We start from the raw sequence: 27,912 nt of genomic DNA on the forward strand, positions 1-27,912 counted from the left end.
CTAAAATGAGTGAAGATACTTTACCTTTGGGTATTTCCTGGTTAAAGTAAGATGGAGGATGCCCAGGCTGGTGGTGCCTTTCATCTTTTCCCATAACTATACACTATACACACACACACACACACACACACACACACACACACAGTCTACCCATCTGCTTACTGAAGACTGGACTTCCTTTTCAAGAGAAAACTTCCTGTCATCTGTAATTGCAGATAAAGGGTTAAAATGAATCCATAGAGATTTTAGTCCAAGTATAGGTGATTGATTGTAGAGCCTGTTTCATCTTGATTAATAGGGAGGCTCAGTAGAGATACCATTCTCTTGAAGAGGATATAGTTGTCCTGATTTACCTTCATTTCTGCATCTGTAAACAGAAGCTCAGAAGTAGTTCCAACATGTACAGCCACGTATGCTTGCATCTTGAGACCGCAAAGCAGTGTTTTATTTTTTTATTTTTATTTTTATTTTTTGAAACTAGTGTTTTTAAAGAAACATTATAGCTACAATTAAGTTTGAGGAATATTGGACAACAGTAATAAAAAGTACATCTCAGGATCAAAGGGGAAGCATTTGCTTGTGATTAGTTTGATTTATGCTGAGCTTGATACAGGAGCCTCCCACTACTGCTTTCTTCTTACACATTGTACATTTATGAAATACACATACACTTATGACTGTCATATAATATGTACAAGATTTACTGATGACAGAAAGATTACTCTTTCAAATGAATGCAAGCTATTCAGACTTGGAAAAACAAAGAAAAAATGAACTGTGCAAATAATGAGTGACCTTGTAGTTTTTCCTTAGCTGCTAACAATTCATAATAATGTGACATCCTCCCCAATTTAAGGGGGAAGAAAAACATTTATCTTTCTAATGAGTGGATGGCTTGAGGAGGCGGTTCTGGGGTAAATGAAGCTCATAGGATTTAACAAGTCTTAAATTTGTTTCTGTGCATTGGGCCTTTCCCACTATACATATTATACATACAGCATTAGTTCAGGCTCTTCATGGTCTTTAAATTGTGTGAATAGAAAAACCTAAGTATCACATACTAAAGATGGTTAGAGATTTAGAAAAGATGTTAATATTAAAAACGCAAGATGATTAATATTACTGTCCTCAAAAAACTATAGACAAAAAGGAATTTGTTTGACAGTTTAAATAATATGAAAGATTGGATAGATGGTGATGGACATTTGTTTCCATTTCTTTTTTTTTTTTTTTTAAGACTTTATTTATTCACAAGAGACACAGAGAGAGGCAGAGACACAAGCAGAGGGAGAAGTAGGCTCCATGCAGGGAGCCCGACGTGGGACTCGATCCTGGGTCTCCAGGATCACGGCCTGGGCTGAAGGCGGTGCCAAACCACTGAGCCACCCGGGCTGCCCTCCATTTCTGATCATTGAGAAAAAGTTGTGATTAATAAATACAATTAAGCTCTTTATTTATTTATGATAGAGAGAGAGAACAAGCTAGGGGCAGAGTGGGGCAGGGGGATAGAGAGAGAATCTTAAACAGGTCCATGGTCCAGAATTGAAATCAAGAGTTCGATGCTGAACTGACTGAGCCACCCAGCTGCCCCATAATCAAGTTCTTCCTAACACTTGTTAGATAAAGATATCAAGAAGATTGTGATATTTCTTTGAAGATCCTGGGAAAGATATATCACTAACTATTATCCAAAATGAATTTACTTTGTTCTATTAGAAATGTGGTTTGAGTTTTGACCTTACTTAGATCAGTTCAGCCTAATTCATCAAAGATTCTCATATTCAGATTAGATCCATTTTTCTCTTTGGTGAATTAAATATATTCTACTAGAATTTAGCGTAGTAAACTGATGTGTGATATATTGATTTCTTATTTACTATAGTTTAAATAGATATTTTTCTAATACCTACAATATTCAAGGCTCTTGGAGAAGAACAAATTCTAAAACATGATCTCTGACTGTAACAAGTTATAGATGATTCATAATTCAGGCTTTAGCTTTTTTCTAAATTGTAGGAAGCAAGAAGATATTTGAAGTTTTTTCACCCTCTTTTATAAATAGTTGACATGATTGGGACTCTCCAGTATGAAGTGGTAATAAGGCCACCATTATGGAAATGTGAAGATTGAGGAAAAGGGGAGGAATATGAAGAGTTTGATGGTAGGGAGGTCTTTAGGAAACTCTTGTAGGTAGTAGGCAAAGTCAAGGTGACAGATGTTCAGAGTTTGGACAAGCATGGGAAAGGAATGGAAGGATAGGCACAATTTGGTAATTTCCCTAGATGGTAGAAGCAGAATTCACAGGGGCTATAGGGTTTCTATGCTCCACCATTTAAAAATAAGGGTGGCAGTTAGAGTAAAAGCATTCCAAAAGGGATAGATACTTCTAAGAAGTTGGATTTGAACATCTTGAGATCATGGGATTTTAGAATCTAGTAGGCAGCTGGAACATAGGAGTAAGAAAAGTTTTACCTAGTTGTGACATTGGATTTGATCAGATTGTTTTCTTTCTACATTGTTCATTATCTTTATATTACTACTGGTTGAGAGTATTTAAATTGCTTTTGTTGAGTACATTTAGAGGAAATGTGCATAGGTTTCAGTGTTTCTATTTTAAGGCTACCTTATGTGAGAAATTATGAGGTAATTCAGCTGTGTTCTATTTCTGGTTGTCTCTGTCTATCTATCTATCTCTATTTATTTTAGTGCTTGACTTCCTTTCTTGGCTAAAATAAAACCTAGGATAAATTATTTGATAGCTTCTCTCATTATCAGGATTCAAATTTCAATTCATTTGCTCAGTTTGGAAGGGAATAGATTTTCCTTTGCTCAACCAATGAAATTGTTCAAACTTAACTCTTCTTTTAGGATTAGATCTATACCTTTGTGCAGATAGCTCATAGGTAAACTTTTATTTTTTAAAGATTTATTTATTTGAGAGAGAAAGCGAGCAGGGGGAGGGGCAGAGGGAGACTCTCAAACAGACTCCCCACTGAGAATGGACCCTGGCAGGGGGCTCAATCCCAGGACCTGGGGATCAGGACCTGAGCTGAAACCAAAGAGTTGAATGCTCAACTGACTGAGCTACACAGGTACCCCAGATAGATAAACTTTTAAAACTGGAAGGGACCTTTAAGATAATTTAGTATAGCCTGTACATTTCTCAGGTTAATAATCTGAAGTCAAGGAAATAATAATGTCTATTGAGCTCTTATCTCACATAATCATTATAACAACCTTATAAATAAGTCCCATTTATAAAACCCAGCACTGCTGGATTTTAGGAACAGTTCTCTGTAAATATCCTTCACAATTTTAACAGTTTAATTTGGTGCATTTGGGAAGGACAGTTCATATTCTGCTATTAAGTGGTTTCTTTATATTTAAAGTCATAAAAAGAAATACTGCTTATTAAAAGACAGTTCACCTATTACTTAATGTAGTAAAACTGTATCCCCTAATGTAGTTATACTGTTTTTAAAGACTTTTTCCCTACCCCCCACAGCTTTCATATTTTAATAAATATTTCTGCCTTTATAGTATTTTAAAATATGCTTAATAAAGTTTTATCTTATTTTTTCTTCATCCTGTGATTCTGAAATCTAGTCCATTTAATTTTTGTTGAATTTTGGAACTACTTTGTCAATCATATGATATATAATAAAAGGTGTATATATGAGTACATGTATGCATATATGATATAACTATATTGATAAGTTTGCCATGAGTTAAATTTTGATTTGTTTTGTTACTCTGGAAATTTTGTTTAGTGTCAACATTCTAATTTTTTTACTCTTAAATCTCTTGGCAGCAGCTGAGAGGATTATTTCTATTAGTGTAAAGATGAAAACAAAATCATGATACACTATGTATGTGATAGAGAATACTTCATTTGAACGTTTTAGAATCTTTTTTAACACTTCATGTCTGTGAGGTTTTATATAGCTTTGTTCAAGTATTTTTTCTTACTAATTTCAAGAATTTAGTCACTTGATAGTTGTGTTTTAAAATGGAATAAATTTCTAATTATGTAAAATTTTAGTTTTTCCTAATATCACAATTTATTTTATTTAATTAATTTATTTTTTAATGAAGTAAGCTCCATACCCAGCATGGGGCTCGAACTCACAACCCTGAGATCAAGAGTTGCATGCTCTACCGACTGAGCCAGCTAGGTGCCCCCCCCCCCCCAATTTCATAATTTAAAACAAACCATTGCCACTATTAAATAATAAATACATGGGATGCCTGGATGGCTCAGTGGTTGAGTATCTGTCTTTGGCTCAGGGTGTGATCCTGGAGTTCTGGGATCAAGTCCCAGGTTGGGCTCCCTGCATGGAGCCTGCTTCTCCCTCTGCCTGTGTGTCTGCTTCTCTCTCTGTGTCTCTCATGAATAAATAAATGAAATCTTTAAATAATAATAATAATAATAATGATAATAATAAATATGTGGCATTCATTCTTTCAGTATATATTCCATGAAGGTCTGTAGTATGCTAGGCACACTTGTAGCATTAGGATAAAGTGGAGAGGAACACAGACATGGGCCCTTTCTCAATGAATCTAACCTTCACTACTATTTTCTTGATTTTAGATCCAGATACTTGTTCTCATATACTAATATTGGTCTGCCTCGATCATTATTTTTAAGGAGAGGGTTTGACAGCTGATGATAATCAAAACCTAACCTAAGTGAACATATGCTATTTTATTTATTGCTTTGCTTCCAAGTTGTGAATTCCAGTACTTGGTTCTTGTTTAGTTTGCTGAGGGATATAATCAGGAAGTAATTTTAGCACAATGTTCTCTAAAATATTTAGGGTTTTTTTTTCATTTTTTTAAAGATTTTTTTATTTATTCATGAGAGACGAGAGAGAGAGAGAGAGAGAGAGGCAGAGACACAGGCAGAGGGAGAAGCGAAGCAGGCTCCCTGTGGGGAGCCTGATGTGGGACTCGATCCCAGGACTCCAGGATCACGCCCTGGGCCGAAGGCAGACACCCAACTGCTGAGCCACTCAGGCATCCCTTTTTTTTTCATTTTTTAAAAAAATTGTGGTAATCATAAAAGTTAATCATTTTAACCACTTTTAAGTGTACAATTCACTTGCAATAAGTATAGTTACAGTGTTGTACAACCATCACTGCTGTCCACTTCCAGAATTTTTTCATCATTCCAAAGAGAAACAGTATAAAATCTTTTAGTTTTAAGTATTTGAGGAATATTGGTTATTTTCTTTCTTTCTTTTTTTTTGGGTGAAATCTCACCTGTGTTCCAACAATCCAATATTCAGTGTTACCTACTTGTACTTACTGAATTCCTAGCTTATCATTTGAATTAGAATGGTTTCTTTTGATTTGTACTTTTTCCGTGTTTCTAGGTATGTGTTAAAATTACATCATCTTTCATTTTACTGTTATTTTATATTTGCTGTTTTTGGAGCAATGAAATAGATACACATGAACTTTTAAGGAGATCAAACTAAGTTACGTGAACACATAGAAAAGTTTTTAGAGAAGAGAAGAAAGATTGGAGATTGTGATACACAAAAAAGTCTGACAGTCTCAGACACAACTGTCTTCCTTTCTCTCCTACTAAATGTCTTGAGCAGGAAGCACATCTAATGTAAAATATGTTTGGGCCTGTGATCTAAAGGAATTCAGGACCCCAAACACTTGGTAGAAATTGGACTTAACAGGAAGGATTGTTCAATAGATCCTCTGTAATATTCTTTGTGCTAAAACAAAAATACAGTTGTTTAAAGAATTTTACAGATGCTAAAATGTAATTTCCTTGGTTACTTCTCTTCCTCATTCATAACAATCTCACGCTACTGTTACACAACAAAAAAATGGAGAAATTACCAGGGAACTTTTTCAGAAAATTCTTTTAGTTTTTAAGAGAGCAAATAAGAATTTAAGGAAATAAACATGAAAGTCACTTGCATTTTGACTTTACTTGTTAAACCAAGATGACTTTTTATTATTTTGTCTAAAAGTATATTATACACTTTTGATACAGCAGAAGCATAATTTTCATCTGTGTTTGTTATTCTCTGTTTTTTAAAGAGTGACACTCCTAATGAAATGTATTTATTACAGCTGAAAGATGGCGGCAAAGCATCCCAGGCAAATGTAAGAATAGGCGATGTGGTTCTCAGCATTGATGGAATAAGCGCACATGGAATGACTCATCTTGAAGCCCAGAACAAGATTAAGGGTTGTACAGGCTCTTTGAATATGACTCTGCAAAGGTAATTTGCATTTTGTTTGCCTCTGAGAGAGAAACAATGCTGAGGAGTGTGTTTTTATGTATCTGATTTGTCTTGTTAATTAAGTTTCTACTACCATTGTTTCAGGTAGATAAATAAAAAATGAAATGGCTTTTAAATGGAGTAATTGAGCACTATATGAAAAACTGGTGAAACCTTTGGATTATTTCCGCATAAAAAGACACGCATTCATGTACTCATACAAATTATATATATAATTTTAGAAAAATCTAAGAATTCCTGAGATGTCTCAATACAGTGCAGGCTAAAAATTCTTATAATAGGGTAAAACTCTTGGCTTTAATATTCTGGGTAGTATATTAGAGGGTATTCTTTTAAGATACATTTTGGCTTTTCTTAGTATGTCTTTTGCCCTTTTTTTTCCTGGATTGAAAAATGTAATTTTAATATACTCATTTGAAACACAGATTTTCTGAATTTTACTGTTTTTGTTTTTTAAAGTTACTCTAGCCTCAGTTATAGCATAGCTAATCATCTCATTGACTATACTGTATCAGGCATTTTGAGCATTTCAGCATTTCACTTGCCGTGAAGTCATTTGGATTATTGCTTGCTAAAAATACTGATAGAAATCAAAAGTTATCTGAAAGGACCAAGAAGTATATTTTAGTAAGTTCCCTATGATTATTATGAATTATAATGTTATAATTACTGCAGTATCTTGGACCAAGGGGGGAAGGGAGGTGAAAGGGAGTGGGGAGAGGGTGTCTCACTGATAGCTCTCAACCTTTAAGGTTTATAGGGCAAGTATCTATCATTTATCAGTATGGAAGGCTTTAAATAAGTCTTGTTTTTGATGATTACAAAAGTGTTCTATTTCTATAAAATTTGGAAAACACCATTTCCCCCCCCCCCCCCCCCAAATATCTTGGAGGCTTCTGTAAGTTATTGTGTATTTTGTTAATTTTTAAGAGGGGGATAACATATGTAGTACCAAATGTATTTGGCTATGGAACCTTTTTTTTTTTTTCTTGGAGCCTCTCCTGGGACTATTTAAAAGATATATACAGGGTAAGCTATATGTACTTGTCTGGAAGAGTGTCAATTTGGTCTTAAAATGGAGTAGGAGAAAGTTTTATGAACTTAGACTTACAGAATTACTTTGATGTAAGCAGCCCCTCCCACCCTCCCCCTTTTTTTTGTGTGGGAGAAATTCCTGTCAGTGAGACTGTTTGTTCAAAGGTTATTTGTATTTAAATTTTGATAGCTGTTAGATGTACATTTTAATGCATATAAAGTAGTCAATAAGAAAAAAAATAACCTTACTAAAAAGTTCTGTTTTTTTAAATGTCCATTATGTTCTAAGTACTGAGACATTTAACACAAAATTATTTTTACTAACTAAATGAAAAGTAGTCATTTTTATTTATAGTCGTTTTTACTAAATATGAATTTTGAAAGGGTACCATGAAGTCAAGAAGCGTAATTTGAGATATTAACAAAATAAAATAAATATAGATGATGATGATGGGCTGTTTCTCAAATTCTAAAGTTGAGAGTTTATTTAAAGTATAAGCTCTTTTCCTGGGTTGTGTATCATTTCTTTCATATCAGCATACCTATTTTCACATTGTGCTGCACATGTTATGACCCAGGACCCAGTATCTTATTTTCTTTTGAAAATACTTCTGGGTCCCATAAGAACAGATGAAAACCAGATGTTACCTTGTTTGCATGCATTTCCAATTTAAGTAATCTTTTACTCACCTTCATAAAGATTCTTTTAAGCTACCTGACTATGGGATTTAACAAACGAAGTCATTTTATATATTTGGAGATACTGCTTAATCTTCAGTATTTCTGAATATAGATATTCAGGGCCCAAAACATGAGAACAAATTTTAGAGTTGTTATTATTGTTGTTATTCATTGTAATTCTCAACTTTTGAATACTTCTTGTGTTAAATAATGTCAACCTGAAAAGAGATTTGTGTTTATTTATTTTAATTTCTTTTAAAAGATTTTATTTATTCATGAGAGACACAAGAGAGAGAGGCAGAGACATAGGCCAAGGGAAAAGCAGGCTCCCCATGGGGAGACCAATGTGGGACTCGATCCCAGGACCCCAGGATCACGACCTGAGCCAAAGGCAGATGCTCAACTACTGAGCCACCCAGGTGCCCCTGAGATTTGTATTTAAAAGAATTTATGGTATAACATTGACAGTCACTACTGGGGCACCTAGGTGGCTTAGTCCATTAAGCATCCGATTCTTGATTTCAGCTCAGGTCATGATCTTAAGGTCATGAGATCAGACCCCTCATCTTATTCCAGTCCTGTATTGTAGTCTGCTGTGTGTGGAGCCTGCTTAAGATTCTGTCCTTCCCTTTACCTCTTGTCTCCCCTGCTTGCTCACGCATTCTCTCTCTCTCTCAAAACAAACAAAACAAAACAAAACAAAACAAAAAACCCAAAACATTAACAGTACTATTGAAGAAATATTTTTTGCCTTTCAAGGAAAGAACAAAATTGTGAAGAGTTAGCTTCAATCTTTCCCTATACTAAGTCCCTTCTTTTCCTAAGTTGTAATATCAAAGCAAATATTTTTTTCCACTGATTTCTAAATTTGACAACAGCATCCTTAATTGATTTCCTGTCTCCTTACCCTCTTTATTCCATCTGTTACCAACCAGACTGTTTTGTATTCTCCTTCCAAACTGAATGACCTACAACAGTACTTGTGCTGTGTAACTCTTTTCTTCATAAACATGTACTTTTCTTTGTGAATATGTAGTACTTTCCTTTACAGACTTGTCATAGTCCAGTTTCCTTAGAAACAGAACCTGAGGTAGAAATCATGTACAAGTAATATATCAAGAGAGGTCTTTGAAATGTTACAATGAAGTGGGTGAAGGAGGATTAAGAAGAAGCAACTGAGATGAGCAAGGATGTGGTTTCAGGGGTTATCTAGCCTCAGCTTGATCCAGGAGGTAACTTGGGGACAAAATTGTGCCATAGAGTCTGTCTTGCCTTGAGGCAAGGGAACAAGGCTTTTTCCCCCTCTCTCTTGGATTTGTTAGTCATTGGCCACCAGTTTTCCTGGAAATGGATGTGTGTGGGTGTGTGTGCGTGTGCATGCAGGGTGGGGGGTAGGAAATGGTTTCTCTTGTTTACACAGAAAGTTGCTGGTGTGAACCGTTAGCATTTCATAAGTTGGCTGTACCAAACTGGTAGAAGGGTTCCAGGGCACTCAGACTGGGTACAGCATGTGCTATGAGATTCCATCCAGACTTGAGTCCATTTGCTCAGAGGATTAGGTTCTTTGTGATCTAGACTCAAATTGTCTTCCCCAGATCAGACTACTCACAGTGAGTAACATCATTTTGCTTAAGATAGGTTTCTTACTGTCCCTCACCTGCCTGGCTGTCCTCTTATAAAATTCACTTCATCTGAGATGCCAGCTTACCTCTTCACTGCTGACCCATGCCTCTATATCCACAAAGCCCATGTTGAGCCTCTGTATCCACAAAGCCCATGTTGAACCTCATCATCTACCCATAGTCCTTTCTTACTTTTGCAATACATTCATTTTTTTTTCTTCTCTGAACTCGTATGACAAGTTTATACCATTTGATTCAGCATTTAATTATATGCTAGGTGTATAACCAGGAATAACAAGGCACATTCCATGAATCATACAAATAAACCTAATTAGTTAATAGTCATACTTAATATTGTCTATGTATTTAAGTAATTACTCCATGTATATTAGTTCTGCTTCTCCAGCTAGAATACTTGAAAGCAAAGACCATGTTTTTTGTACCATCTGTATTTAACAACATCTTGCATAGTTTTGTGTTCTTAATGTTTGATTAATCTTTGATAGATACCAGAATTAATTCCTAAACTTGGAATCATTTATTTATTCCATAAGTAATTTTTGAGCCTTTACTATATGCCAAGTACTGTTAGAGATGCTGGAGACATGCAGTGAGCAAAACAAAAATCTCTGCCTCACAGCACTGACCTTTTAGTGAGCAGAGATAGACAATAAAGAAGTAAGTAAAAGCATATATTATATCACATGATGGTAAGTGTTACTGGGGAAAAATAGAGCATGTAAGGGAGATAGGGAGTGCAAGGGTGGGGAATTGCAAGTTAAAATAGAGTGGTTAGGAAAGCTTCAGTAAGAAAGTTATTGGATGTGTAAGTCATGTGTGTCCTAGGCAAAGGGAAGAAATGGTACAGCGGCCTTGTCAGGGAGTCTAGTATGCCAGAAGCAGAGGGAATGAAGGCAGTGTCTGTGAGGGTAAGAGGTGGGATCGGAGAGGCAGCAGGAAGTGGCTTGAGATGGGCCTTGTGGGTCACTGTAATGTTTGTAACCAAATTTAAGTTTTCCTGGACCTAAAAAAATTGTGAGAAAGACTTAAAGAGTTGTAGCTGCCTGGCCAGATCTACAGCAGGTTCTGGGAGAGAAACAACTTCATTATTGAAAGGTTGGGCTAGAAGGAGGAGCAGACCAAGCTTCTCCTCAAAAAGGACTGCCTTTTCCTTCTGGCACTGTCAGAAACACCAGATGGTTGCCACCTTTGCAAAGGTTTGCTCACTTCCACCCAAGAATCTCCAGGGGGAGAATATAAGAGAAAAGTCATTTTTGTTTTTAAAATGAAAGTTGCCAGCAATTTTGCTTTGTGAATATTTTTTGTACTAAGTATTAATGATATGTATCAATTCATTAAATAAATATATAATATATACTCTTACTTGATTTCTTTGGACCTAACCTCAATTTCTGAAAATAGGATTTAGATAAGAAAAAGCAAGATAAAGATAGTTGCTTATGATTAAGGTTGCTTTGTAGCTTTTTTTCTATCTAGTCTAATTTGAAGGCATTTAATAAAGCAAATATATTATCTCTTTGTGATATTTTTAAAAAATAAGAGTTGATTCACTGTGTTTTGGTTATCTGAATATGAAGTGTGGAAAATTTCATTTTAATTTGTCTTTTATTCTTAGAAAAGGATTGGAAGTTTTTTTTTTTATTGCCCTCCTGCAACTGGAACTGATTCTGAGTACAACTAGACAATGAAAAATTCTATTTGAAATTATTTTTCCTCTTGGGGAAGTTAGGCAAATAGCAGTTTGTTTTTTTTTTTTTCATTTTTAAGTATCAAGTACATTTTGCCTATACTTTTATGCAACTCAAAGTGGATCATTTTAAAAATTCTATTTCAGCCAACAAAACATTACTTCCTGAAGCTTCCATGTCAAATAACTTAACTAACTTCTGGTACTTAATTTTCTTGACTATAAAATGAGGTCATGGGTGATTTCTAAGTTCCCTTAAATTCTGATTCTTGTTCTGATTTTTCAGTTGTAAATGGATATGTTTTCTAGAGCTTGCTGTTAGATCAAACTAACTTAGGTTTGCTTATTTTGGCTGAGAGAATCAGGAAATTGGATTTTCTTCATTGGACTTATCTTAAACTGTGCCAGGTTAACAAAGTGACTTGTACTATTCTGTTGACTTAAAGGTGAAAGGTAGGTCAGATAGATATTCAAACAACATTTAATTATAAAAAGTATTATCTTTGTCTTTACTTTATATTTTTAAATTAATCCTCTCAGAATCACAGAGAATATATATATGTATAGCTTTTTAAATCTTCCTTGTTTTTTATATTACTGGTAGTGACAGATCTATGATTTGTTTTGTTTTTTTTTTTTTTGCTCCTTAGGCTTCATTTAGTGTATAGCTTATTATGATTGGAAGTGAAAGATCTAGAAGGATTGAGTTTTGAAAAATACTGATGTACGCTGTTTCTGCCTCCCCCATCTTCCTCATCTTTCAGACAACAAAGAAAATTGTCAGAGGTCCAGTAACTACTACTAGTGAATGACAGATTGGAATAATTTAATAGGCTAACTGAATTATAAGAAAAAAGGAAAAAGTAGTTGCTCTACCAGATCGAAGCTATTAGCCATCTTTTGTTTCATTTTAACAGATTGCTTAACATTTTATTACTGTTAGCTTTATGGGTTCCTCTCTGCTCTTTCAATAATAGCATAGAGGCAGGATTTTAGAAAAAAAATTTTTAGTCAAAATTTTCAGTTCTTGGGGCAGCCCTGGTGGCGCAGCAGTTTAGCGCCGCCTGCAGCCCAGCGCCTGATCCTAGAGACCCGGGATGGAGTCCCATGTCAGACTCCCTAAACGGAGCCTGTTTCTCCCTTTGCCTGTGTCTCTGCCTCTCTCTCTCTCTCTGTCTCTCTCTCTCTCTGTCTGAATAAACAAAATATTAAATTTTTTTTTTTCAGTTCTCTATTGGGATATTTGAATTTCTGTGAATTAGAAGACATTTAATTGGATTATTTTTTAATTAGAGCTGCACAGGGACGCCTGGGTGGCTTGGCGGTTAAGTGCCTGCCTTCTGCCCAGGGTGGGATCCTGGAGTCCTGGGATCGAGTCCCATGTCAGGCTCCCTGCATGGAGCCTGCTTCTCTCTTGCCTATGTCTCTGCCTCTCTCTGTGTGTCTCTCATGAATAAATAAATAAAATCTTAAAAAAATTTTTCACTATGAAAAAGAATTGGAGGGATGCCTGGGTGGCTCAGCAGTTAAATGTCTGCCTTCTGCCCAAGGCCTGATCCTGGAGTCCCAGGATCAAGTCCCACATCGGGCTCCCTGCATAGAGCTGGCTTCTTTCTCTGTTTCTCTGCCTCTCTCTCTCTCTCTCTGTCTCATGAATAAATAAATCTTAAAAAAAAAAAGGAAAAATTTTAATATGTAGAATTGTTTGTATTTGCAGATTTTTTTTTTTAAAGGTCATAAACAGAAGAGAAAGGGGAATGGTAATAACACTGGCTTTGAAATTAGGCAGACTTGGGGCAAACCTTAGTTTTACCACTTTCAAGGTATGTAATTTTAGGCAAGTTAATGTGCATGAATTTCAGTTAGCCATTTGTTATGGGCATAATAATAACTGCCTTCTGGGGGCTTTTATAAAGGTTAAATGAATTAGCATATGTAAAGAACTAAGGGCACAGTAGAGGTAAGTTTTCTTTCTTCCTCCTCCTTTCCTCATGATATAGTATCTATCCTATAGATACTTCTTGGAGACCATATTTATTTTGTTTCTTAGCAACTAAATGGGTGTGACTGGAGGGAAATGGAGAAAATGAGAGGGCAGTCTGGTAGGTAGTTCTGTGAGAAAGAAAGATAATCTTACAAGTTAGAAGAAAGCCTTTTTTAGTCAAGTGAGTGATTTTTGATCTTACAGTTATGATTAAAACTTTTTAAAACAGTGCAGTATAGGGGATCCCTGGGTGGCTCAGCGGTTTAGCGCCTGCCTTTGGCCCAGGGCACGATCCTGGAGTCCTGGGATCGAGTCCCACATCAGGCTCCCGGCATGGAGCCTGCTTCTCCCTCTGCCTGTGTCTCTGCCTCTCTCTCTCTCTCTGTGTCTATCATGAATAAATAAATAAATCTTTAAAAAAAAAAACACAGTGCAGTATATACAAACATGCTTACTGCCAGCTGACAACTGCTTCGGTTCAAAATTATTGCCTTAACCAATAATTGATGGCAGCAAAGAGAAACCAGTGCACACCTAGTTTTATTTATTCTGCTAATTCCTCTTATTCTCCTTAGAGGAGCAGTGTAGATATAATTCTTTTCACTGTGACTTAAGTCGGAAAGACACAAAAACTGAATTTTTAAAATCCCTCTCTTCCATCCAAACTCAGGATACTCTGTAATTTCCTGAGTAACATTAAAATCAAGTTAAATTACTAACTTTTGGACCATTTTTTAACGTTACTTTTAGAAATCATTTTTTATAACTTTTTGTTAACACAAATGTTAATTAAGTTCAGATGAAAAATCTCATAATGTTCCAGATTTTAAAAATTTGGACTTTTCCTCCAGGTTTGCATTATGAGGTGCAGCCATAAAGTGTAGATATAAAGAGAGTGACTTATGATTTTTGCTGTTAAGGAATTTGTATCTATTCATTGGTATAAGAAGAAACAGGAAGTGGTACAGAACTATAGGCATCCCATTCAAAGCTGAAACTTGGGCTAGACTTTCAAGATAGGAGGGTGTGTCAGCTAGAGGAATACTCTCTGAGGTAGTTTGAAGGCAGCCACTCCTCAGGCATCTATTGAGATGAGCATGTTGACCAGTTGGAAATAAGAGATACAAATAAAAGGAAAAGTAGATGAGAATAGTGCTTTGCAGTGTCCTAGACACAAAATTAAAAAATTTGACCCCAAAAGTGACATTTTCAGAGTAATATTTAGTGAGACTGCTTGGAAGAAGGTGGAGACACACAGACAGGGAGACTGGTCAGGCAAGTATTGCAGTAACTTGGCTACATGAAGGCTTGAAATGTAAAACAGGACAAATGAGAGAAATTAGAACTTAGAGAGTCATTTTAAAAGTCACAGTAGTGGTGTAATATGAGGAAAGAGGGAAGAGCTGCTTATGGTCCAGATTGTTAGTCTGCTGGACCCATGCTTTGTTCTCCTTTCACCTTCCCCCTGCTCTTCAGTTTACTGGAGCCTACGTTCTGCTTCTGTCACATCACTCACTGAAAGTACTTCACACTTGGATGTCTCACAGATTCCGCACACTTTTTAACATAGTCAGAACTGATCTTACACCAATTTGAATTGCCTGCTGCACTGATCTTGGCGTAAGGCCCACCATCAACCCTGTTACCAGGATCAGAAAGACTCATTCCTTGCCTGAACCTCCCACATGCTTCTCAGTCACCTATTGAATCACATTTGTGAATATCTCAAGACAAACTGTGAATAGTGTAGAGTAAATTAGCATGGCCCCAGGGTATGGTGGTGGCAGAGGCATAGCACCTAGTCTTAAGGCCTAGATCTTAGATGGAAATGTTTAAGATCCATTTGTTTAGCATAGACTAATGGAACACTTGCTGTGCTGATCTCGAGGATAAAAAGGAAGCCCTCATACCTGCCCTCAAGGAGCGCACTGTGTGGGGATCTGGTTTCTAACCTTAAATAAGGACTTTTTTTAAATATATATTTTTTAAGATTTTATTTATTTATTCATGAGACACACACACACACACACGGAGAGAGAGAGAGGGAGAGAGAGAGGCAGAGACACAGGCAGAGGGAGAAGTAGACTCCTTGCAGGGAGCCCGATATGGACTCAATCCTGGGATTCCACGATCATGCCCTGAGCAGAAGGCAGACACTCCACTGCTGAGCCACCCAGGTGTCCCAGGACTTTTAGTTTTAATGTCAGATATTTTATGGGCGATGTTTCCTCTGTCACATTATGAAATAATTATATACTTAGTAACTGAAGATTTTGTATTACATTACAGTTTTAAATGAAAAGATTTTCTATATATATGTACAAGAATGTACATTTATTTAAAAATCAAAATATATACAAGACTTAGGCCAACTTTAAGTTTAGTGCTTAGTTACACTGATGAATTCATGTCTCACTTGTGAAGACTTACACCTGGGTGCCAGTTACCTCCATCTGCTTCGAGTGTGATTCATAGACTGGAAACCAGTGGCCAAAACAAAACGTTTTTAGCTATCTAAAAGTAGAGCTAGAGTCCTGAGCAGAGACATCCAGGGAGTGTGAGGGGAGATAGCATGAGGATGGGGAGGGAAACAGAGACAGAAAGACATGCACAGTAGAACAGTTGATGGAGCAGAGTAACCTGAAAAGATTCTCCTGGTCACATGAGCTTATTAGCAGATGAGGATAATGATTCTACCACATTGGATCCTACCAAATTAAGCTTCATTATCATTTTAAGAAAGAAATTAGCTTGATTTCAGAGTTTTAAAGTGAGAAATTTTCATACAATATTTCTTTGTATGAAAAGAAATTGCTAAGATATTATGTGTATACTGATTAAGTGGCAAGAAGATCACACCCAACTCTTGAAGGACAGAGATGAAATTCTGTTTATTACATACTCCAGTACCTAACCACAGTGTGGCGACTTAGAAGATACTCAAAAAATATTTATTGCCTTTCATTGTAGAGAATGCTGCTTTTAAAGTTACAGTAATTTTTGCTACTTTCGCCTGATAAATTTAGGAATAGTTCTTAAGCTGTTAGTGAGATAGAGTGACAATCTGGTCATTCTTGTATATTTAATGGCAGCAGTCTCCTTGGGGTTCCAAATAAACATTTTTGTCCATAGCATCAAGGGCTTTTGAAAGGATTGAAATTCAAGTCATTCCCAACTGTTTCCAGTGGCTGTTGTTGCTATTAAGGTCTCAAAGACTGAAATAGCTTGGGCTGTATGTGAGTTGAAAAGTAAACCAGAGTGATTGTGCAAAACACATATGTGGCAGATTACTTATACTGTCAAACTTTGCACCCTAGTTTTTCTTTAATGTATTTTAAAGCTTGCATTTTCACAGTAAACCAGCTTTATACACAGGTTCTTTTTTTTTTTTTTTTGAGAGAGAGAGTTAGGAGAAAAGGTGGGCGGGGGGCACAGAGAGAAGGAGAGAGAGAATCTTAAGTAGGCTCCATGCCCAGGGTAGAGCCCACTGCAGGGCTCTATCTCACAAGCCTGAGATCATGTCCTGAGCCGAAATCAAGAGTTGAATGCTTAAGTAACTAAGGCACCCAGGTACCCTGATCCACAGGTTTTTAAATGTTACTAGTCCTAATAATTTTTTTAAACCATCCACGATCTCTTATTAACACTCTTTCTGTGCAACTTAAATGCATAAGAAGAATAGTCCTTCATTCATCTATTTTTGTGTATGTATGAATTTTAATTTCTCAAGTAATACAGCAAGAGTTTATTTTTGTCTTATACTAAAAATCCATAGATGATAATCCTGAATTCAGTAACCTCTCTTACAATTGAGTCTGCCTTATTTGACTTTTTTGGCTGAAGTTGAATAGCAGTCTTTTCCTGTGTAATTCATACTGTTACAATGAATATGAGGGACTTTCCAGATTCTTTTGTTTTACTGGAATTATGTTATATAGACTCTGCTTTGAAATAGTGGATTATTTATTATTCCAGAATGTTTTTGTTATCCTGAGAATATGTCTGGTTACCAAATTATTCTGAAAACTAAGAACAGTATTTTTGTATTTGAAAGATAAGCTAGTTAATTACCTCTTTCAAAATAGAATTTTAATTTCTTTGACACACTGAAATATACAGTCATCACTTTCCCAGATTTTTCTGATTCTATAATATTCATGTAGATTTCATTTTCATATGAGAAGCCTGTTTGCTCTGAGTGAGCCTAAGAATTACCTCCAGGGATCAAAGCAAATTGCTACTTTATTGAAACTTGGGTGTGCTGTTTTTTATTTTTTTGCATGTAATTTCTATTGCTATATAATATTTACAGTTGAAGTTATTTTAGTATTACACAGAAGATAGTTTCTTTCTTATCTGTTCCTTAAAAGAAGCTTAATAGGTTATAACAATTTTCATGTTTCCAAGAACTTTAGATAATAGTTTTTTTTTTCAAGGTTGCTAGGGAAGCAGTTTCAGTCTTGTTTCTTAGCACGCAGTGGGAATTTGGTAAGTAAAATATATTAAAGAAGCTAGCATTTTATTCTGTTTATTTATTTTTAAAGATTTTTATTTATTTGCGAGAGAGAGCAGGAGCAGGGGGAGGAGGAGGAGTAGTGACAGAGGGAAAAAAAAGAAGCCGACTCCCTACTGAGCAGGGAGTTCAAGGTGGTGCTCTGATCCCAGGACCCTGAGATCATGACCTGACCCAAGTCAGATGCTTAACATGAGTCACCCAGGCTCCCCTAAAGAAGCTGACATTTTAAATTCTTAACTTTACAAGTTACTGAGCTAGGAGCTTAATATATTTTAGTCATTTAATCTTCATAGCAATTATTGTGACAGATATTATCACCCCACTATATAGAGAGGTTAAGCTCTGTACTTCAAATTCATACAATTTATATGTAAATAAACCAGAATTCAAGCTCAGGTCTGTTTCCCTCCTAATATGATTGTTCTACAATATCACACTGTCCCTTTAAATAAAGGAATTAAGAAAATATTCTTATTATATAGTTATTATAATACCTGTTGTCTAAATGTGCATTTTATTCTCCCAAATACACCACAATAAGAATTTTTGAGTTTGCTTCATATGAGGCAGAGAAAGAGGCATTTATGGAGACATTTGTTTGATATTCGTAATTTCAAATTCCATGGAAAATATTAACAAGAAGTCAGTGCTCTAAAAAATTTGCTTTTTTAGAAGCTCACAAAATATTCTGGCAGTAATATTACCTCATTCATTCCTTTAGCAGCTCCAACATATGCATTCTCTGGATTTATTAAAGCAGCTTTAATAATATCTCTATCTGTAAAATAGTTTTTCAGTTAAATTAAAATGCATGGCCAAGTTCATGTATAGAGAACAGACTTCCTAGATTTGTAGCATTTTAGAGTGATGCAGCTCCAGCTGTCAACCATAAAACTCTTAGTCCACATTTACCATTTATCTCTATGAATGCTTCGGGGTTTCTTTTTGATCGGTTTTCAAAATACCTGCAGTGACAACTCTGTGACAGCGGTGACACTGGGATTACAGTTGTGTAGCAGAGGAAAAAAAGGAGACAGATATTAGCCCATGGGCTCAGTTTAATCACTCCATGTGCCTGTTTACCCTGCTCTACTCTGTTCTTCCATCTGTTTGGTGCTTTGATTACAGTGTTTTTTTAGGTGTCCTATCAGTATCTTATGCTGTGTGTGAGAAATACGCTCGATTTAGTAATAAATTGGTTTTACCAAATGCCATCACTTTTTTTTTTAATGCTATCACTTTTAAAGTAGCCAGCATGCTTCCTGTTTTCTCTAACTTTTTCTACTACTTCCTTCAAGGTGTTCATTTTCCTGCATTTCTTTCTTTCTTTAAAGCCTTAAAATCCCTCCTTTTCTCTCTAAAGTGTCAAAATCACTAATTACATGCTCTGGAGGTTGAGTGAACCATATGTATATTAAAGAAATAGGAAAAACATTGTTAGTTTCAGTGGACATAGAGACCTTAAAAATATTGAGGTATAGCCCCTTTCATCCCCAACACACACACACACACACACGCACAAGTGCATGAATGATGATGGCAGAAAGGAACAGAGTAGCATTGTTCAGTCACTACAAGTTTGAATTTCTGAAAATGAAGGAATTTTTAGATTTAGAGCAGTGAGAAAGTTTGCTGGGATCCTAGAGACAAGAGATCTTACCTGAGAGTAATTCCATGATTAACATACAGGGCAAGTTACAGGTCAGTGCCAAAAGAGTGGGAGAGGATTAGAAGGTTAAAGGGTTCAGATTATTATAAGAATCTCAGCTGCCATAAGTAAAATTTTGAATTTTGGTTCTTGGTTAATGGGAAATTATTGAAGAATTGTTTTGAAATACAATAATAATAGATTTAATAATAGTAATAATAATAGTATTTTTTGAGCAGGTACTCTATGTTAGGCATTCTTTTAAATGCTTCACATATAATTTATTTAATCCTTTGGAGAATTTTGTGAGGTATGGATGTTATTATTATTCTCCTCTTAAAGATAAGGAAATGGAGGAAAACAATGCCTGGGGTCACCTGCCAGGATTACAGACTATTCTGGCATGTTGATGGGGAAGGAAGGGAGACCAGTTGGGAGATTATTTCACAAGAGTGGGTGGGAAGGAATGGAGGCCTGGGTGTGAAGAGAGTTTGGGGGAGGAGTGAGAGCCTTGATGGTGAGGGCTGGAAGTTCCAAACTGGTTGAGGAACTTTCTGAGGAGCAGCTGTCCTGATCCATGTCTCGCTGCCTCCTTTCTGTTGTTTATCTTCCATTTTAAACTTTGTTCCTTTTGCTTAGTTTTTCTTTCTTCTCCTCTCAAGTTAGTAAAACTGATGTACTCATTCTTTTAATGACTATTTGTTAGGTTTTTAGTTGGAGTGAGTCTTCATTAATTCCTGTACAGTTTACAGGGGGAAAAAAAAAAAAAAAGACATAGTCCCGGCCATAAAGGGACATTTGATGCAGTGTGACAGGTAAGATAAATACAGAACCTGTAATTCAAGTTAGTGTGAGCAGAACGATAAAAACTTCTGGGAGAGCCAGTTTCATTTGACTGTATACTTCATCTTCCATTTTTAGTTCTAGAGCCATTCGAGATAACATTTATCAGAGCTGGAGAGGTCTACAGCTCCCTGGTTTCCTTAAATATCAGAGCTGGGCCCCTTGTGGAGCTCATATACATTCTATATTTAAGGGTATAGAACACTTAATGTTCCCTAAAACATACACATGTGTTCCCCTTCCAAATTTTCCAACATTTTGGTTTTAAGAGGGAAAAAATCTCATTAGTGAATATAAAATCTCATTTACATCTGCTACTGGACTATAAGTTCCTAAGGGCAAAGGCCTCACCTGTCTTGTTTATAGAAGTGTGTTCTCGTCTTTCCCATAGACTTGCTCATGGTTTGTGCTAAAACATTTGTTGAACTGAATACTGCATATGAGGGTGAAAATTTCCTAAAAATGTTTTTACTGTAAGAATTAGGAGATGAAAGCAAACAATAGTGCAGAAATGAGTGAGACTAATGAGTGCAAGTTTGTGATTCTAAATAAAACTATACTGAGTTGTAGCCACAGAATGGCAAGAACAGTTTTATGTAGCAGCCCCCCATGGTATATTCCTCTCTGGGGAGCTATAACTTTAATGTGTACATTTTTAGATCTTGATTATAAATCCAGCCCCCTTCTTTTGTCCGCTACCAGTTAGGGAGTGAGGTAATTCATTCTCCTTTTTACTGCTTCTGCCCATAGTGAGAATAGAACATCCACATACATCTTTTCTGCCTACTTGGAATGGGAGCTGATGGAGCATACAAATTCTGTCCATTTGGTTCAACTCCTCTCCTGGAAGTTAGAGTTGGTGCCTGATTGCTCTAGCTTGATACTCATTGGGCCACATTACGAATGAGTTACATAAACTGTGCCATTACAGGGTCATAGTCTCCAAGTTCCAGTTCTTCACCTTCTGTCCTCATACGTGGCAGGTGCCCTGGTGAGGGGAGAGACCTGCCATTCTCTCTTACTTCCTGTTTTATCTCCTGTTTTGGTAAATGAATAGAGTCAGAGATGGAATTTAAAATGAGAGTCTCCTCTTTGCTTGAACACAAATTAGAAACCCTGCATTTTGGGCCTTAAAGGGAGCTTGTATTTAGAAAGTGTTTATATTTATTTCTCATTTGCCTACCAGTATTTGGTAGGCAGTAGTCCTGTAGAGAAGGAGGTGGGAGGTTTCAATGATATATCTAACCTTTTGGGTAAGAGGAGGTTTGGCGGTGCACCTGGTCAGTATACATGTACTGCTTAAGTGGCTCATTCCTTGGATTAGAAAAATTCATTGTGCTTTGTAGCTACACCCTGACTGAAGCAGTGTTTGGTCATTGAGTCTTTTTCCTTTTTTTTTTTTTGTTAAACCATTCACCCTATTTTTATAATTCTAACTATTTCCAATGATCTGAGAAACCTATTTAATCTATTTAAAAGGTTAGTAATGAATGATACTTTCCCAAGGCTATTAGTATATTTAGCTTTAACCTAAAATAGTGAAGTGAGAAGAGCATTAAAAAGAAAATCATTTGTCCTTCCTAGAAACAAAGCTTAATGGTTACAGTTGCTAATTTTTAAGATAAATTTAGTAGAGTACAAAGTATATTTTAGTAATTCATTTCACAGTGAAGAAAGAAATATGTGACATTTCCTAATTTTCTACCCTGGAAAAATGCAAAAGTGGATGTCTGCATGTAGAATGTGTAGAATGGCTGCCCCTCATATATATTAATTCACTATTAGTAATTGCTAATATTTATTGTATACTTATATTAAAGATCAGGGGTACTTTGAATACACTAGAAGTCTGTAATCAAGATGGTGGAGGGCTATACTCTCTTTGGAAGCTCTGGGGGAAAATTCTTCCTTGCTGCTTTCATCTTCAAGTGGCTGTCAGTGTTCCTGATGGCTGCCTTACTTCCATCTCTGCCTTCATCATCACCTTACCTCCTCCTTTGTATGTCTATGTCTTCTCCTCTTCTGTCTCTTACAAGGAGATCTGTCACTGGATTGAGGGGTCTGTTCAGGTAATCTAAGATGTCTCCTCTCAAGATCTTTAACTTATTTTATCTGCAAGACCCCTTTTCCAAATAGGTAACATTCACAGGTTCTGGGTATTAGGACATGGATATATCTTTTTGGGGACCACCATTCAACAGACTACGGGTACATACTTTTATTTTTTATTTTATTTTTTTTAAGATTTTATTTATTCATGAGAGACACACAGAGAGAGAAAGAGAGAGACAGAGGCAGAGACACAGGCAGAGGGAGGAGCTGGCCCCATTCAGGGAACCCTATGTGAGACTTGATCCCTGGACTCCAGGATCACGCCCTGGGCCAAAGGCAGGCGCTAAACCGCTGAGCCACCCAGGGATCCCCTAGGTGCATACTATTAGTATCACCATTTCTCAGGGAGATATTGAGTGAGTAGTGAATTTGTTTTGACTATGAGCTGTCTTCTTTACCATCACACTGTGATGCCATACTGATCTATTCTGCTCAGTTTGTAGATGATCTGTTTTGAGGCATTGCCTGTATGATATCTAGTCCTTTATTTAATTAGGAATGATTTCACGCCTGGTACATTTTTTCTCCTTGTTGCTTAGTGTCTGTTTGGGAAATGTATGCATAAGACTCATTGAAGAATTTTCTCGATGCAAAGACTGGAGTTACCTTGCTGTGGTTACTCCAGCAGGAGAAAAGGCAACTCACTACTTTGACAGCAGCAAAAACTTGTTTTTCTGGTTTAGTGAGACCAATCTGAAACATCAGAGTTCTAATTCTGACTTCATCACTTACTAGCTCTAGGATTATGAGCATTGTTACTTTAGTTTTTAGAACTTCAGTTTATTTACCCATAAATTAGGAATCCCTATTTTATAGAGTAGTTACCTTAGTTGAAAAAGTTAAACCTGGGCATTTAATAAGTAGTTTGCTCAAATTAAGCATGCAGATATTTTAGAAAATGTAATTCCAATGTCTATGAATTTCTTCATGCTTATTTAAGGCCTCTTTAATTAGTAATAAAAGTTACATTTTTTAAAACAGTTTATATCACAAATGATGGCGCTTGCTCTTTTAAATTAAAAAAATTTTAATACATCAGTATCCTTTATTATCCATGTACATATATGGTATCATTTTAAAAACTCAAGTAATATTTGTTTTGCCTTTTTGTGGTATCTTCCTCAGCACAGTTTGGTTTTGTTGTTTATGCATTTTTTTAAAGGATCATTCTTCTTACCCAGTGCCTGACACACATACCAAAAAGGGAAAAATTGTAAGAAAGAATGTTGCTTAGATCACATCATCCAATTATTGCACTTTCAGCATTTTGTGAGTGATGGCTCCTTCCTAAGGGGACATTCTTGTTAAGGTTGGGGGTCATTGTTTCTTTTTAAGAGCACTATTACTCCAATTCTGAATAATATTTTCTAGACAGGAAACATGACCATCTTTCATTTCGTCGTCCTTTTTAGTAGATGTTTGTTGAGAATACTGGATGCTGGATAAAACAAATTGCCCCAGTAATTCTTATTATTGTTTATTTTTCCACAGTTGTGTAAGCCTATTTGATAAGGTCATGGTGGTCAGATAGATAGATTTTTCATCTGTTTCTTGATGAAAGGATTGCTTGTGTGTGTTTTTTTTTTAAGATTTTATGTATTTATTCATGAGAGACACAGAGAGAGAGAGAGAGAGAGAGGCAGAGGCACTGGCAGAGGGAGAAGCAGGCTCCATGCAGGGAGCCCGACGCGGGACTCGATCCCAGGACTTCAGGATCCCGCCCTGGGTCAAAGGCAGGTGCTAAACCGCTGAGCCACCCAGGGATCCCTTGTGTTGTCAATATTGTCTTGTCTTCCTAAGTTACTGACAAGTGAAAAAATTTCAAAGCATATGTTTTAGAAAACAGTATTTTTTAAAAAATATGTCTTATTTCTTGGAATTTTATAAAAACTCTAAAACTATAGTCTTAAAGTAATCTCTTAAATGGAACTGTTGATAACGTAATGCAAAAGCCTGGGAAATTGTAAGCCCAACTGAGTTGGAAATACTTGTTTTCTATTTCTGTGTAGATAATTTGGCTGATGGATGCAAAATTTGTTTTCACCATTAGCATTTATTATGCTTGCTTCAGGAGGAGTATATTGTCATAGAACTGAATATAGTGATGGATTTTTAACAATATCTTGACCCAGATGATACTGTATTACTAATACTGCCCCTGTTATTAATTTCCTCCTGAAGTAGAAAATTGTTTGTTTCTACCATACCTATCTAAACACCCACCCTCATACACATCCATGTGCACACACCCACATTTCTATTCAAAGCAGCATTGTTTCACGTTGAAAGTAACCATATAGAAAAAGAGGATACATGTCACTTAGAGAAATATATGTAAATACTATTTTTCCTCTTTGCATTTACTTTTTAAATTCATACTATATGAAAGCATTTGGAAATCTTTGGAATTTACTCTAAAGAGGTTCCAGACATGTTCATTTTGCTAATGTTCTTACTTTTTAGAGAAATACATTAAAGTGTTTAATTGTTAATCTGATATTAAATATTAACACATTTTCTGTTATCAGAAGATGTTTTAAAACATATGGAGGTGTTACTGATTTTATAACATCCCATCTATAATTTTTTTTCCCATCTATAATTTGAAGTAGCTTTTTTTTTTTTTTAATTTTTTTTTTATTTATTTATGATAGTCACAGAGAGAGAGAGAGAGAGAGAGGCAGAGACACAGGCAGAGGGAGAAGCAGGCTCCATGCACCGGGAGCCCGACGTGGGATTCGATCCCGGGTCTCCAGGATCGCGCCCTGGGCCAAAGGCAGGCGCCAAAACGCTGCACCACCCAGGGATCCCGAAGTAGCTTTTTTTTTTTTTTATTGGAGTTCGATTTGCCAACATATAGTGTAACACCCAGTGTTCATCCCGTCAAGTGCCCCCCTCAGTGCCTGTCACCCAGTCACCCCATCCCCCCGCCCACCTCCCTTTTCCACTACCCCTGTTCATTTCACAGAGTTAGGAGTCTCTCATGTTCTGTCACCCTCTCTGATATTTTCCAATCATAATTTGAAGTAGCTTTTAAAATCTAAAACTACACTTAATCTTTAAGAGGCATTGAAAACAGGGATATCAAAATTTTATTTAATTTTATTTTTTATTTTTATTTTTTTGGGGGATATCAAAATTTTAGACTTTAATGTTTTAGTATATATAATGCTTAGAGTTTTTACTTAATATATCCAATGCTAGCATTCCTTTTGGAAACGGGGCATTCCTTTTTCAAAACTAAATATTTAATGGATTTAAGATATTAGAAATTTCATCTGGTTAATATTGTGGTTATATCTCAGTATCGTAACGTCTAGGTTTACAGTTACTGTTAGTGATTTTTAGACGTAAGGGAAAAAGCATTTATCTAAAGTTAGTGGTAAAACTTCAGTTACCTCTAAAACCTCAGGGCATGGCTAATTCTGAATAACTGGATTTTCTAGATAAATTGACATTAAATACCTCAATTCTTTAAAAACATTTCATAAAAGTCTTTAAAAGTTTAATTCTTCGTGTATTAGTTTCCTAATGCTATGTAACAAAATACTGCAAGTTTAGTGGCAGAAAAAAAAATCCCCACAAATTTATTATCTTACAGTTATAGAGGTCAAAAGACCAAAATGGGTCTCAGTGAGCTAAAATTAAGGTGTTGACAGGCTGTGTTTTCTTTCTGGAAGCTTTAGGAGAGAATCTGTCCTTTTGCCTTTTCCAGCTTCTAGAGGCTGCTTGCTTTCTTTGGCTCCCATTCTTTTCATCTTCAAAGGCATTAAAGGCTACGGAGTCTCTCACATCATATCATTTTGATGCTGACTCTTTGGCTTCCCCCTTCCACAGGTAAGGATCCCTCGTTGTTACATTGGGCCTACTGGATAATCTAGGATAATCTTCCCATTTTAAAGTCATCTGATTAGCAGTTTTAATTCCAGTTAAAAAAATTAGCAGTTTTAATTAGCAGTTTTAATTAAAGTTTAAGGAAACTTTAATTCTTCACTGCCATGTTATTTAACATTATTTACAGGTTCTCAAGATTAGGACAGGGACATTGTGGGAAAGCCATTATTCTGCCTACCATCTTGCCTTCTTAAAGTGTTGAATTATGTGTACCGAATTGACTGTAACTGTGAGGATTGCATGAGGTATGAAGCCTGAATGATTTATTTTATCATCTGTTTCTCCGAAGTGACATTGAAGTCTCTTCCAGGCTTCACGTCAGCTTGGTTGATGGGTCTTCTTTGTGGCTCACTAGTACTGTTTGTAGGGGACCTCACTTCTAGCAACAGAAAAAATTTCTATGCTGGAGTCATTGGGGACCACTATTGGGAGGATATAAATGGGTGTTTTGACACCCCTTCTCAGTCCTGGGAAGTACAGTGCTATTCAATAATCTTTTAGTTGTTCACTTTCTATAAAAAAATTTCTGTTCCCATCCTTATCATTATGTTTCTCACCATTACCATATATAGTATGTCAAACTTCTGGCCACTTAGAGTGCCATTTTTTTGAGATGTCTAATTTTTGTCAGATTCTAGTTGTGTCCTGGTCTTTTCTGTCTTCTGTACCATTTGTTCTTTTGCATTTTGTATGTGGGTACAAGAGTACTTTCTTTCTTTCTTTTTAAAGATCAAGAAATGAAAGTTGAATAACTTACACAAGCATGAACATCAATGGGTGTATCAGTGTTTGAACCCAGATTTGTATTCCAGGAGAGCCCATGTTTACCACTCGACTGAATTCCTAGCCAACATTCAGTCCAAACTCTGAACTTTACTTTTGAAATCCATTTGTCACAAAATTTTAAGTAAGAGGTCTTTGCAATTAGAAGGTCATTGCAATTATGTTATATTGAACATAAATTTATTTATTACTGGGAGGATAGGAGTAAGATGGAATGATATTTTCACTCTGCCTTACCCTTTGGAAGACAAAAACAGGGGTCTGAGAGATAGTGCCTATGTTTTAGTAGATCATTAGGAAGAGTTTGTATACACCCAGTTTTCAATTTAGGAGGAGTAAGGAACTGGGCTGTTTTTGTGACATTCTTTTAAGGGAAGATAAGAGAGGAAAGAAAGGGGTGAACTGAAAGACATCAGATATAAAGTGCCTGTTTACTCTCTGTGAGTCACTCACATTCTGCTTCAAAAACATGTTAGGAATTCATCTAATCTTCCTCAGGGCACACCCACTTCCCTCTAAGCCTAGTATAGTTCACAGATAAATTGGTCTTTCTCATTTCACCACTTTTGCTGTGCAGTCACCTTGCCCAGGGGTGATTTGATGTTCTATGGCTGGCCAGACTTTTCTTATTTTGTCTCACTGTCTTCCTTATATAAATGAGTATCTGACTTACAAATATATTACCTAGTCCTAAACTTTTCCTTTTCTTGATAATATTTCATGGCTTGAAAAAGACATCTAAGGCACTAAGTACATAATGATGGTCACTTTGTTTTTTAATTCATATTTTGCTTTAATTCTCTAAGTTTCCTAC

General features: G+C 36.1%; 1 protein-coding gene across 17 annotated transcripts in view; it reads left to right on the plus strand.

The window, feature by feature from the left end:
* PDLIM5 (PDZ and LIM domain 5) overlaps positions 1–27,912 on the plus strand; it is a 212,107-nt gene that overhangs the window by 67,645 nt on the left and 116,550 nt on the right. For 14 of the 17 annotated variants that reach the window (XM_077882905.1, XM_077882898.1, XM_077882908.1 and 11 more), the window contains exon 3: positions 6,100–6,251. In XM_077882905.1, coding sequence (XP_077739031.1) covers positions 6,100–6,251 — 152 coding nt within the window. Of the gene's footprint in view, positions 1–6,099; positions 6,252–26,111; positions 26,259–27,912 lie in introns of those variants that run through there. The other 3 variants (XM_077882912.1, XM_077882913.1, XM_077882911.1) reach the window with 2 other exon arrangements.

The sequence above is a fragment of the Canis aureus genome, chromosome 33 (assembly GCF_053574225.1).
Source record: "Canis aureus isolate CA01 chromosome 33, VMU_Caureus_v.1.0, whole genome shotgun sequence".
NCBI lineage: Eukaryota > Metazoa > Chordata > Mammalia > Carnivora > Canidae > Canis > Canis aureus.